Source organism: Festucalex cinctus, chromosome 2 (assembly GCF_051991245.1).
Source record: "Festucalex cinctus isolate MCC-2025b chromosome 2, RoL_Fcin_1.0, whole genome shotgun sequence".
NCBI classification, from domain to species: domain Eukaryota; kingdom Metazoa; phylum Chordata; class Actinopteri; order Syngnathiformes; family Syngnathidae; genus Festucalex; species Festucalex cinctus.
The window spans coordinates 40,835,646-40,850,079 of NC_135412.1; the positions used below are offsets into that span (position 1 = coordinate 40,835,646).

At 36.7% G+C, this 14,434-nt stretch overlaps 1 protein-coding gene across 1 annotated transcript in view; it reads right to left on the minus strand.

Moving 5' to 3' along the window:
• LOC144014842 (piezo-type mechanosensitive ion channel component 2) overlaps positions 1 to 14,434 on the minus strand; it is a 112,605-nt gene that overhangs the window by 60,691 nt on the left and 37,480 nt on the right. The window contains exons 3-13 of the mRNA XM_077515144.1: positions 12,258 to 12,359; positions 12,097 to 12,142; positions 10,882 to 11,041; positions 10,596 to 10,809; positions 6,807 to 7,020; positions 6,564 to 6,729; positions 3,928 to 4,020; positions 3,501 to 3,542; positions 3,277 to 3,409; positions 3,036 to 3,181; positions 1,659 to 1,925 (exon numbers count right to left, since the gene is read on the minus strand). Coding sequence (XP_077371270.1) covers positions 1,659 to 1,925; positions 3,036 to 3,181; positions 3,277 to 3,409; positions 3,501 to 3,542; positions 3,928 to 4,020; positions 6,564 to 6,729; positions 6,807 to 7,020; positions 10,596 to 10,809; positions 10,882 to 11,041; positions 12,097 to 12,142; positions 12,258 to 12,359 — 1,583 coding nt within the window. The remainder of the gene's footprint in view (positions 1 to 1,658; positions 1,926 to 3,035; positions 3,182 to 3,276; positions 3,410 to 3,500; positions 3,543 to 3,927; positions 4,021 to 6,563; positions 6,730 to 6,806; positions 7,021 to 10,595; positions 10,810 to 10,881; positions 11,042 to 12,096; positions 12,143 to 12,257; positions 12,360 to 14,434) is intronic.

The window sequence follows — 14,434 nt, forward strand, 5'->3', positions numbered from 1 at the left end:
ACCACAAGGTGACAATGGGATGTCTGAAGCACATTTACAATACATTAGCCTCGTCTGGACCGTATTCAAAGAATACGGTGTTCAAAGAATACTTCTCTTGAGTGTTCCTTTGAAACATTTGTAAGTCATGTCCCGTTATCTTCACTAAACATGGATTGTGCTCTATCTGACCACATTGTGTTGTCACACGTCAGGAAAGCGATCCTGTCTGACTTTTGTCATCCTGTGATTTAATCTAAAGAAAATATCCACCAACCACAAACCTGCTCAGTAGTCTCACCAGTCGTTAGTCATTATGAAGCAAGCCACCACTGTTATGTAAAAATGTACAGAATCCAATCTATGATTGTAAAAATGTTCCGTTAACTTACCACATAACAGCATACAAGATATAGTTTTATAGTTTATAGTTTTATAGTTTTTTTTGTTTTGTTTTTAACAAATTTGTTTTTAGTCCCTTTTCAATCTGTACAGTACTTTCTTGTTGGTTGCACATGTAAAGTTTTAATCTCGCCACTGTGACAACTTAATTTGCAATGACATCTGAATTTTGTTGATATTTTCTATTTTGTTAACACTGTACGCGTATTGAGGCAGTATGTTTGATTTTGAAGTGAATAATGTAAACACAATTCTGACATACATGTGTGGTGGTATGACTCAATAAAATGTTATTTATGAAGAAATTTTTATTTAAAAAAATTCTAACTTAAATTGGTTTACATAATTCAATTATTAATAAATATATTAATAATTATTAATAAATAATATTATTAATAATTAATAATTAACTCTTTGACTGCCAACGACGATTAATAATGATTAGTAAAATTCCGATGAATGGAATGCGATCTTTCATTTAGTAGCCACATTGTATATGTAGTAAAGGCAAACAATATTCTTTTTGCCTTGAAAGATGGGTTAAAATGCTCGAAAACGGCTGGCACTGTGGATTTTTTTTGTTTTGTTTTTATGACGGCGTGGCAGTCAGAGTTTTTAATGGCAGAGATGGGCAACTGCAACTCCTGACCACATTATGAGTGGCCCCTTGACTCATTAAAAATAAATAAATAAATAAATAAATGTTTTTAAAACCCCAAACATCCTCCAGAAAATGATAATAAGCGCATAGTAGCACTGATGAATTTCTAACATGTAGCATAAGACTTTGTATAAGGATCCAAGCGAGGAGACACAATCTCAGACCAAAAACTATAAAAACACTACAAAGTTAAACACTATAAATATTAACAAAATAAAAGTTAAGTTAAATAAATAAAATAAATATTACTCAAAAGCTTAATTAAAATGATGGATCTTGAGCCTTTGCTTTAAAACATGAATGATATCGGTAGCGGAGGTGCTCTGGCAGTTTGTTCCATAGACGGTGGCTATAAAACTGGAACAAATCCTCAATCTGAGTGTCAGTCCTGACTTCAGGAATTGTTAAATGGCCAAAGCTGGAGTTACTGTAATTTAAAACAAAAAAACAATAAAAGAACCTTAAAATCGATCAGTATCTACAGTATGAATGTGTATAATTTAGTGCTCATATGATTTGCTTAGCATTGGCAAAGATTTGCTCTCTTCTAAGTGCCACTCTAAGCAACACCCAGTTTTAGATAGTTCCTCTTTTCGTGTATCTTTCTTAATGTTACCTTAGGTCCCAAGTGGATGCAAGGTGCCGGGTGATAACTGCTCAGGTCAAAGTCCGATATGACAGCCGGGGGCAGACCGGGGTACAGCTCAGCCCGGCTCAAGCGCAACCCGCTGATGAAGCCCAAAACCACGAGGACGGTGCCATACAAGGCCAGGAAGGGGGCGGACATCATGGCATATCGCCGCCGATCTCGCATCATCCAGATGATGCAGGACCAGACCAGCAGGGCGAAGGTCAGCCAGTTATTGTAGGTGATACTCCAAATCTGCAGAGCAGACATGAGACATGGTTTTGTTTTTTTTGTTTTTTTAATTAATAGATTTTTTTTGTGCTTCTGTAGTTCAAAGCGCTTAAACAAAACACCATGATTGGAAATGAGAAAAGCTAGTTTAGAAAAGCAGAGTCAAATTATTGTCAATTTGATACATTTGGTGACTTTTCAGAAACCTCCAGTAACTTAATAATAATATTAATAATACCTAGACAAAGTGCAATTTCTGGAGAAATTGCGGGGGAATGCTGAAAGCTGAATGCTAATAGCTGAATGCTAAGATTTGAATGCATGTGGAATGCTTATGTAGTAAATTGAGAGATAAATTATGAAACCTCCTGGTTACTGGACAATGCGCTTTACCAACTGTGCTACCGAGCAGTATCAGACACCTGATAATGATGAATGATAAGTTATATGTATGGAAGTGGGCGTGGAATGTGATACTTAAAAAAAGTTCAATGTCTGTCCCATTGAAAATGAATGGGGAAAAGTTGGTATTAAATGTTAAATTGTGCAAATACTGCATGTAATGTGGAATCAGACGATATATACCGCGGGAGGCGTGAATTTTCAAAGCTAGTTGAATTGTGAACAATGTAAATTGGAAGTATTATGTGGGAGTTGTTACACGGCAAAAAAGTGTGGAGAATAAAAATCACAATAACATTCCCACAATAAAAACACTACCAACTTTAAATCCCACCAAGAAACACGTGAAAAGAGCAGAATAATTTATACAAAGTTTCACACGATAAAACAAGGCATATTAAAGCAGACTTTTGGGTGGTGGGCATTAAATGCTCAAGATCGTTTAATTCTGGTTATTTTGTTTCCATCTCGCGGGGAAAAAATGAGTAGAAAATATAGTTCAATATTGTTTAATAGAAAGCATTTCCCCTCTAATTTCTGTGCATTCCTTAGCAATGAGTCCATTAAAATTCCTGGTCAGGCTTACTGTATAGAAAACTAATGACATAATTAGAACACTAAAAACTGTGTTGGATTTACTCCTTTGGACATTTGGGAGCACTTACGGGTTTGTTCAAGATCCACTCAATTACAAATCTATTTATAATTCATGGTTGATCAATGCCTTCCTACCATCATGATGATGAGGGCGCTGACATAGCTGTGTTTTTGGACCAGTCTACCAAAGATGACCAGACCACTTGGGCCTGAGTCAGGCGGAGAAGTTTCTGTCAGACTCGCCAAGGACAGATCAGTCCTCTCCATTTCACCTTGGCTCTCTGTTCAGGAAATAACATTAACAGGTATTTTTAACATTCAGGAAATAACCAATAAAGGAATGAAAACACCTTTTGAGATATTTGGTTTTGTGTACCGTGCTTTGGCGAATTTACGCCTTCATAATGCGGGAGAGAGTAGCAGTTAGTATAGCCGGCACCCCCCAGCAGGCTTCCTTGATCCTCTCCATAGACACCCTGCCACGAATTGCCCCTCATCAAGATCATTGGCTTTGGAAAGAGGACATATAATGGTGAACATCCAGACCACAGAAACATTTTTTGTGCTAATAAAATAATTTAAATATTGAAATCTCTGCACCTCATTAGGTAGATATGTTTCCTCTTCTGTGCTACTCAAAAGCTGAAATTGGGGAGAAAAAAAACAAAAAACAAAAAAACATTCTCCGGGTCATTTCTTTTTAACTGTTTCAACATTGCAGTAAATGTTTGTGTGTAAATAGTGACAAAATAACTCATCCATCGAGGATCACTTTTGGTAAACTTAACTAAAAAACAAATGGAAAAAAAACCATGATTGTGATTACTGATGGATAAACATTTGAATGTGTCTGAAATTATTATTCATTCCAATTTGAAGTGTATGGATAATAAACAAGACAAACACCTTGTGAAAATGAACAATACTGCTGTAAAAAGCAACTCAGGAACAAAAAAAAAAACAAAAAAACATGATTTGATGTAATTAAAGCAGGACAAACACATGAAATAGAATGCATGTTGTTTACATCATGCTTATCTCCTGAGATGTATACAACTCTAGAGAAGCTTGGCGGAGCATCTGGACTGTAGATTGGACTCTCATCAGCGTCAACAATATCCTAAAAAAAATAAAAAATAAAAGACGTAAAAATAATGTTAATGTTAAACCCCCCCCAAAAAGCATGCCATGTCATACTCTACTCTACAGGTGGTGCTGTTGTTAAAAAAACTTGTAGCGTTTCAATTACGGTACTACGTGTCACATGTAGTTGGAGCATCTATTTTGCTTTCAGGTACTCTGACTTCCTCCTACGTACCAAAAACATGCACATTAAGTATTAAGTTCATTAAAGTTGTGTTAATCTTGGAATGAATGTTTATTTATTCGCCCAGCGTTTGACTGCCGACTAGTCGAGGGTGACCTCAACTATTGCCCAAAGTCAGCATGGATATGCTCAACTCACTTATGACCTTGAACTAATTCACAGAATATACAGAACTGCAATGTCCTACTCTATCAAGCAGATGGTGCTGCTGTAAAATAAATAAATAAATATGTGATTTTTATTTTATGAAATGAGAAGTATTGTGTACAGTATACACACTCTTGTCTCATAAATCATTATTGTACTAATTTCCATAGTGTGTGTCATAAATTTGTTTCTTGCCGTCTCTCTCTGACTTTCTCTGCTGTGTAGCGCAGTGAATTTTTTTTTTTTACTGTGTACTTGGCTCAATAATAATTCTGCTCTACAAATTACATCTCGCAATGTGCCATGAGATTCCTATTGTTTCCCCTTGAAATTGTTGAGATGACCTGTTAGAAATGCAGAGGTGGGTTCCATTTACTCGGTTACATTTACTTGAGTAACTTTTTTAAATAAATGTACTTCTAAGAGTAGTTTTACCAAACAATACTTTTTACTTTTACTTGAGTAAAAGTGTGAAGAAGTAACGCTACTCTTACTCCGCTATTTTGGTCTACACTAGAGTTGTTACCCGCTGCCCCATTCATTCATTAGATTTACCGTCACAAGCTTTGTGGTAAACATGTCTACGTCAACAAAAATCTCACCAAACGAAATGCTGACATCGCCAAAAAGGCGCGACAAATGAGAAAGAATGGACTTATCGAAAGCACGTGGACAAAAGACTGCCAAATTTTTATTCAAACTAAAGATAACTCTGGTCAACAAAAAACAGGAATCGTGAAAAGAGCGGAAGAATTGGCGGCGCTTGAGAGACAAATACAGTAACTCACAACATCACTAATTACCCAAAACTGGAGTTGTATATGATTACTTGCTGACATTGCCAAGGATAACTCTTGTTTATACACATGCATTGATAACATGTATTGCTGTCCCCATTTGAATCTAAACATTGTGTGGCTCTAATTCCGTTTGGACATTTGTTGTAACAGTCAAAGCTACATGATAAAGCTGTATTGTGGCTACAATGAATCTGCTGTCAATACGCTAAATGGGGGTCTGGTTCCTGGAATGCGGCTGGCGTGGGCTGCTCTGCTGGGTGAGCAAGGCTGGGTAGTGCTCATGGAGTCATCAAGAACTACAAGTCGCTAGCAACAGTGGTGTGCTGAGCTGACCAGAATCGAGGCAAAAATTGCTTGAAAGCAATGGGCCGAATGCAAGCCGATCTACTCTTCTGGAAGCCACATGTGTGAAAGCTGATCCGAGGTCAGCAAAGACACTAATGGTGAAAGAGAAGAATTGCGTTTGCCTTGGCTGCTCGCCTGGCGGGTTGAGCCTACTGGTGGCGTCTGGGAACCGAATCATCAGTTCCAAATGACTGGGACTCGCCACAATCTACACAAGGACATTCAAGATGAACTGAGCGAGCAGTGTTTGGGATAGTATGGAATGGATAACGATAAAAATCAATGACTATTCTAAATAATGTATATGACTGATGCGTTATAGTAATAGATCGATGGGGACGGGTCTCAAATAAGCCTTGGCTTCGACCCGTCAGCCCTTCTTTCGGTCAATGCTGCAAATGATGTGATGTGATTGATTTAAGCTGTAATGTGTCCGAATGGAAAAAAATGAATAAACCAAACCATATTTTCACGTAAGCGCTCTGCTTGTCTGACTGTGTGGAAGCATATCAGCGGCCCTGGTTGAAGACTGCCAGACATGATAACCCGAAAGAATCAACTGAGAGACGACGTCTTGGTGCTTTCGCTTTAAGAAACTGCCACCTATGGTCGTGGGAGGCAGCTAAAAGGCGAGTTATGCCACAATTTGAGCTAAAATGTATCTGCTTGCACTGTTGCTCAAGCTCAAAAAGTTTTTCTTTTTATTATTATTTTAAGATTTGAAGATACCAGCATTTACACATAATTTTATGTTTTTGTCTGTCTGACGACATTGTTTTAAAAAAAATAAATCAGACTTCATGTTCATGCAGTTACTCAGTACTTGAGTATTCTTTTCAGCGAATACTTTTTTTTACTTGTACTTGAGTGATTTTTTTGATGACTACTTTTTACTTTCAGTTGAGTAATATTATATTGTAGTAACGCTACTCCTGAGTAGAATTTTTGGCTACTCTACCCACCTCTGTAGAAATGTCAAAAAGTGTTTTGAGTGTTTATTTCATTTAGCAGAGCGGCACAAAGATAAACACGACGTTGACCAACCTCCTCTGTGATATGGATCCATTTATGCAGCAGCGTAACCAGAGTGTAATACAGCAGCAGCAGAACAAATGGGTTGATGAAGTCGGGCCAGGTAACGTCGGGCTGCAGACCGAGCATGTATGGCTCAGAACTGTTGGTTCGGATCACTCCTGTCATTCCAAACAACCTGAGACATGGACAGATATCCAAAAGGATAAATAAATCACTGTACCCAGTGATTTTAGTTTTTGTAAAGCAGGATACCTTGCGTAGATATCATCAGGCGGCACCAGCTGCTGGGACAAGGGCAGCTGGTAGACGTAGAGTGCGAGGAGGTGCCCTCCGCAGAAGATGGTCATCATCACACACAGGGAGCTGAAGAGAAGCAGACTGATCGATCGGCCAATCACCCACCACCACACCAGTCCCAGGAAAGTCCCAAAATATACAGCGGAGGTAAGGGACGGAAGTGTGATACCTGGGCATATACACGTAGAGTATGAAAAGAATGTGATATCTGTAGCATTCCAGCATTTATACAACCATAATTATGTGGGCAAATGTATGTATGTATTTGGATTCTGTTTTCTGCTCCTCTAATGTCTTTTAACTTTCTACACAATTCTTTTTTGTCTTCATTTTGGAGCCACACCAACATTTATGGGTTCAAATGTTTTCAACAAATGACTGTATAAATAACTCGGTTCTAATTTTCAGCTCACTCTAATATGTTTACATTCATCTTCATGTCTTTTTTCGACCACACACTTTTTTTGGGGGGACAGATCAAACATGATGAGCGTACGGGAACGCTGTAAGTACGTTTTTGGCACTTTGAGAAGTCAAGTCGAGTCAAGTCATCTTTATTTATATAGCGCTTTCAAAGTGCCTGTACAGTGATATTTTTAGAAGTGCTGCAGCTGTGTTTTGGCTCAGATAAACTATTGCTGATGACTGTAAAATTTAGGGTCATTAAAGAGATACTTAACTCATTGAGCCATTTTCAACAGTATGAAGATAATATTTTGTCTCTAATGAATGTGATAACTTCATTATTTTTCATGAATTAATACCTTTAAAAACCAATGTTGTCACTTGCTGTTGCCTGGAGATGACATCACCTGAGTAGAATTTTTTTAATGATATAAGTGATCATCTTCCGGTCTTTGCAGTTCTTCATGATTATTTTGAAAAAAAAAATTATGAAGCCGTCAACTTACACAATTGAAAAAAGATTAACAACACCTAGGTCCATGGCTGCCTTTAAGCTGGACCTAGAAAAGCATAACTGGTCTGAGGTCTATTCAAAAAACGATCCTAACACTGCATATAGTGAATTCCAGTCAACAATTAACTTTTTATACAATAAACACTGTCCAATAGTTCAAATTAAAAGGAAGTATAAAGGTCCAAATAAGGTATGGATGACAAAGGGGATAGAAAATGCATGTAAAAAGAAAAATATTTTATATAAAAGATTTCTTAAAACAAGAACTATGGAATCTGAAACAAAGTATAAGACCTATAAAAATAAATTATTAAATATTATACGTATAAGGAAGAAAGATCATTACCATGCATTACTAGAGCAGAATAAAAACAATATGCAAGAAATATGGAAAATACTAAATGATGTAATTAAAAATAGATCTAAAAAAATAAATTATCCAGAATATTTTATAAAAGATAAAAACAGTGTAATCGATAAAATTTCAGACATAGTCAATAACTTCAATGAATATTTAGTTAATGTGGGTAGTAATTTGGCAAATGATATTCCAGAGACAAGAAATAAACATGAAATAGATAAGTACGTTGTAAATAATTCATCCACTATGTTCCTAAATGGTGTTAATGATATTGAAGTATTAAATGTTGTAAAAACATTAAAAAATAAAAAGTCTACCGACTATTTTAATATTGATATGACACTGGTAAAAAGTATTATAGAATATGTTGTAAAACCTTTTACATATATTTGTAATTTGTCTTTCCAAACTGGTATATTTCCATCAAAAATGAAAATAGCAAAAGTAATTCCTATTTACAAAAGTGGTGATAGACATATATTTAGTAATTATAGACCAATATCATTGTTGCCACAGTTCTCAAAAATTCTAGAAAAATTATTTTTATATAGACTGGATAATTTTATTGAGAAACATAAGATTTTGAGTGAATATCAGTACGGTTTTAGAGAAAAACGGACCACCTCAATGGCAGTCATGGAACTTGTAGAGGCAATAGCTACCAACATAGACAATAAAAAATTTACTGTTGGGATATTTATGGATCTAAAGAAAGCATTTGACACCATAGACCATTCTATATTAATGAATAAATTAGTGAAATATGGTATAAGAGGCTTAGCATATAAATGGATAAAAAGTTATTTGGAAGATAGATATCAGTATGTGCAGTTTAAAAATACAAATTCAAAACAATTGAAGATTATTCATGGAGTTCCTCAGGGGTCTGTGCTGGGCCCTAAATTATTTATATTGTATATGAATGATATCTGTTGTGTCTCGAAAATACTCAAGAGTGTCTTGTTTGCGGATGATACAACTTTCTACTGTTCTGGAGACAACTTGAAGCAGCTTCTGACTACTGTGGAGTATGAATTAAGTACAATAAAAAATTGGTTTGATATGAATAAATTATCATTAAATTTAAATAAAACCAAGTTCATAGTTTTCGGTACTAGACCAATCACTCATCAAGTTAAAATTATGGTGAATTTAATTGAAATAGAAAGGGTGTATGAAAATAAATTCCTTGGAGTAGTTATTGATGATAAATTATGTTGGAAACCACACATAGAAAATGTTAAAAGGAAAATGTCAAAAATCATAGGGATACTCTATAAAACCAAGGAGGTCCTGAACATGAATTCACTATATACATTATATAATACATTATTATTACCATATTTGACTTATTGTGTGGAAATTTGGGGAAACACATATAAAACAAATACCGACACTGTTTTTAAATTGCAAAAAAGAGCCATAAGGATTATTAATAGATCAAAATATACAGAATCAACACATCCACTATTTATTAAATTAAATACAATGAAATTTTATGACTTGGTTGAGTTTAAAATAGCACAAATAATGTATAAAGTATACAATAATCTACTCTGCCACAGTACTCAAAAGTTGTTTGAAATTAGAAACTGTCCTTATGAGATAAGGGGTACAAGTGTATACAAAAAACCCAAAACAAGAACAAATATTAAGCAAAGGTGTGTCTCCGTTAAAGGAGTTAATTTGTGGAATAACTTGGGAACTGAACTGAAAAGATGTAATTCACTTGTTGAATTTAAAAGAATGTTTAAAAGTAAAGTTCAATATTATTATTTAAATCAGATATGAGTTAAGAAGATTGTAGAAATGATTTATTCATTTACTTATTTTTCTTTGATGTATTAATATGAGTGTAATGAAATTTGTATATATGTGTGTTACTATTGTGTATTTTTATTTTTCTATTTATTTTATTTTTTTATACGAGTAGCATTATATTTTCTTTTATTAAAAATGTAATTTATTATAAATAAGTGATAGGATATGAAGAATAAGGGGTAGGACTGGATAAGTTTTCAACTTAACAGGTCACGACCAAGCATCATTCAATTTGCTGACCAAGTTACCATACTTCCTCAGCACAGGTGATGTCATCTTCAGTCAACAGCAAGTGGAAAATGTGCTTTTTTAAAGGTATTAATTGTAAATTAAAAATAATGAAGTTATCAAATTAATTCGGACAAAATGATAATGGCTAAATGAGTCAAGTATCCCTTTAAATCAACAAAGCTATCACAATTATGGCTACAGTAAAAAAAAAATGTTTTACTGTATTGTAGAAAAGAGACAGCAAGGAATCTGGCTCCAAAACTCAAACATCTTGTAGAAAGTGTTATCAGAAGGGTAAAAGCTGTTATGGCTGCAACGGGGGACAAATCCCAGATTTCCACAACCTGAAGGTTTAAACCCCTGTGTCACAATTCTGTTGTGATGTCCATACAGTATATCTGCTGCATCGTACCTGCCAGTCCCAGTAGCAAAGTGACAACCACTTTCCCTGCTGTGTTCATGATAGCAGATAACAGCATCCTAAAGCCGGCCGCAAACATCAGCAGCTTCTGAACAAACTGAGGTGGAACGGACTCAACCGGAACCGTGCTCTCATCCGAGCTCTCATCCGAGCTGTCAGAGGACTCACTTCCTCCATCGGACTCTGTATCGGAGGTCTCCGGGTCCTGCCAGAAACCAAACAAGCAGAGTCATGTCCCTGTTGATTCCTGACTCGGCTTACCTTCCTGAATCCTTACCTCAGAGTCAGAGGGTGGGATCCCATTTTCGTGAAGGTTGACCTGAGGTGCAGCTCGTAGTAGCTTTTTGCAGAGTCTTATTATGAAGAGAGTGGAGACTAAAAGGCCCACGTCTGGTGCCAGAAAGCGTATAATGTTCCCTGAATCGACAGAACTGAATCTAGAAGTGAAGATATTTTTTTTAAATTTGCATCTAAGCCAGAAATAACCAGAATGTACATTTAATTCATTAAGGAAGTACTTTAGGAGTAGAGCTTCTAAACCGGACAACGTCAAAGGTTGTACCATTTGGAATTCAAACAAAATATTGTTTTTTGACGGTGACAGTGTCAGGATTGATGTGTGGTGGTGGACCCAAATGCAGGGAAGCAGGGCGAGGAGGCAAAGAATGAGGTTTAAAAAAAAAAAAAAAAAAAAAGTTTAATATACAAAAACGAGGCGTCAAAAATGAGCTGCAAACTAAAACAAAACAAACAAAGTCCAAAAGGGTAAACCGAGACACGGCGTGGAACAAAACCATCAGCATGACAGGAGGAAAATGACAATGAATCGACACAGACAGAGGGGAGACCAGAGACTAAATACACACACACACTAATTGACACAACGAGACACAGCTGGGCAAGACACAAGTGGCAGAGGGTTCTGATAGGTTGACACACGAGGAAGACAGGCAAACAGGTGGGTGACGACCAGAGGTGGGTAATCCAGGTCCAGAAAGTAAAATCCCTGCCACAGTTTGGCTTTAGTCACAGGAGGTTCTACTTGACCGATTGGTAAGTAACTTGTTTACCTGCTGGTTGATTAGATGCACCTGTGGCTAAAGCCAAACTGTGGCAGGGATTTTACTTTCTGGACCTGGATTACCCACCTCTGGTGACAAGACAATGGGAGACGCACAAGAAAGGTAGAACATAACAGAAACTTAAAGGAACATGATGACAAACACAAACAGAACCCACTCAAAACTAGAACCCTGACAAAAGCAAAAAATAAAAAACAAACCAAAACCTAACCCAAACCAAGACAGACAGTTTGACTCTAAAACAGAATATTTCTTATTCAATATTTCCTTATGGTATTGTTTTAAAATCCAGAAAAATCGAAGGTCAACCAGCATCCTACACTAGTTGTATTGTATGCAATCCTGTATTGCATTTAAATTTATGTGCATCGGGTAAGATCTTTAAGAATGAATTGAATGTGACCTCATACCTCACAATACCCACATGGTAGAGGAAATCCTCCCAGTAGCCACTAACTGTTGAAAAGATCATCAGGTGAAGCACAAAAGCTGGTCAGGACACTTCATGCTGGCAGGCAGTGATTTTGGAATATTGAAAAAATATATATATATCACTCCTGTGTTACGCTACCCTGTGGGGTGATGTAGGCGAAAGGGATCTGCATGAAGCACTGCAGGGTGAGGAAGGTCAAACTAGTGTAGATGATCCTCCGCAGGAACCGCCCTGTGTTACCTAAAGAGAACAATAAAGAAGAAATGAGGTACAAAATCCATCCATCCATTTTCAACAACTGTTCAGGGTCGCGGGGTGCTGGAGACTATCCCAGCTGACTTCAGGAGGACTATACCCTGAACGAGTTGCTAGTCAGTTGCAGGGCACATATAGAGACAAACAACCATTTACATCACATTGTTGTCACTGAGTGGTAACTGAACCCATGCTGCCTGCACACAAATGAGTGTACCACTACACCATCAGTCTACAGAACACATTCAAGTAGTATTTGCAAGAAGGTGGCTAGAGTACTCACATTCTATCAATGAAACACAGAAACCTGTGTTTAAAAAAAAAAAAAACTCTGGGAAAAATAGAAGTACTGATTCAACTGCATCGTATACTATACAGCACTTTGATAACTTGGAAGCGCTATATAAATAAAGATGATTTGACTTGACAATGAAAAACCCCCACAAAGTAGTTTCTCATTTTTATTAAAAGGGATACTTTACTTATTTAGCCATTTTTGGCAGTCAAACATTAATATTTTGCCTGTAATAAATTTGATATTTTCATTGTTTTTCATGTACAATTAGTACCTTTAAAAACACATTTTGCAACTTGCTGTTGACTGAAAATGACATCACAAGGGCTCAGGTAACCAATCACAGCTCAGCTTGGGAAGGTCACATGACCAAAACTAGAAAACAGGTGAGCTGTGATTGTTATCTGAGCCCTTGTGATGTCATTTTCAGTCGACAGCAAGTTGCAAAATGTGTTTTTAAAGGTACTAATTGTACATGAAAACTAATGAAAGTATCAAATTAATTCATACTGCAGTGCTTGTACCGAGAAGAAGAGAAAAAAAATCATGTGACACGTCACGTTGTTATATGCTTGATGACTGACATTCCAATTAATAATTTAAAACCTTTATAGTGGGGCAGGGTTAATAATAGTTTGGGATTTTTCATTATATGTAGTTAGTTTTTAATTCGTTTTTGAGTTTTGTTGGGGTTTTTTTATTTAGTTTTAATTAGTTTTCAGGGCAGCTATGTTAGTTTTTTATTAGCTTTAGTTATTTCAAAAATGCTTAGTTTTAGTTAGATTTAGTATTAGTTTTTGTTTTTGTTTTTAAAAAATGTGTATTACCGGCACTTGTGTTTAAAAAGCAGGCAAGGCAAGCCATTGGAGCCAAAAGTCAAACGCACAAAATTGAGACCTTGGAGCGACGTCATCTGAAGGAGCTTTTCTATTGGCAGCTACTAGATGACGTCACTTCTGTGCGACACACTGCCAAACGCCCTTATTCTGGTTAATATTGAAATAAATATACTTCAATCACATTTAAAATCAACCACAATGGCTCGTGTATTAAAGGAATAACCAAAGACAAAAACTAAGTACATTTTCACTGTATAGTTTTAGTTAGTTTTGTAAATGTAAATTGTAGTTTCAGTTTGTTTTTGCTTTTTAAAAAGAATTTTTTGTTTTTATTTCATTACAGTGTTCCCTCGTTTTCCGCTGGGGTTAGGTTCCAAAAAATACCCGCAATAAATTAAATCCGCAAAGTAGTTAGCTTTATGTTTTACAATTCTTATAAATGTTTTAGGCGGCACGGTAGTCGAGTGGTTAGCACGTCCGCTTCCCAGTTCTGAGGTCTCCCGTTCGAGTCCAGGCTCGGACCTTCCTGGGTGGAGTTTGCATGTTCTCCCTGTGCCCGCGTGGGTCTTCTCCGGGTACTCCGGTCTCCTCCCACATTCCAAAGACATGCATGGCAGGTTAATTGGGTGCTCCGAATTGTCCCTAGGTGTGCGTGTGCGTGTGAGTGTGGATGGTTGTTCGTCTCTGTGTGCCCTGCGATTGGTTGGCAACCAGTCCAGGGTGTCCCCCGCCTACTGCCCAGAGCCAGCTGAGATAGGCGCCAGCAGCCCCCGTGACCCTTGTGAGGAATAAGCGGTCAAGAAAATGGATGGATGGATAAATGTTTTAAGGCTCTAAAATCTTGGGAAAGCTCGCTGATATATTAAACTGTAGGCTTCCTTTATCTCCAAGATTGTGTTTACTAGGTGACTTAACAATAACTGAGC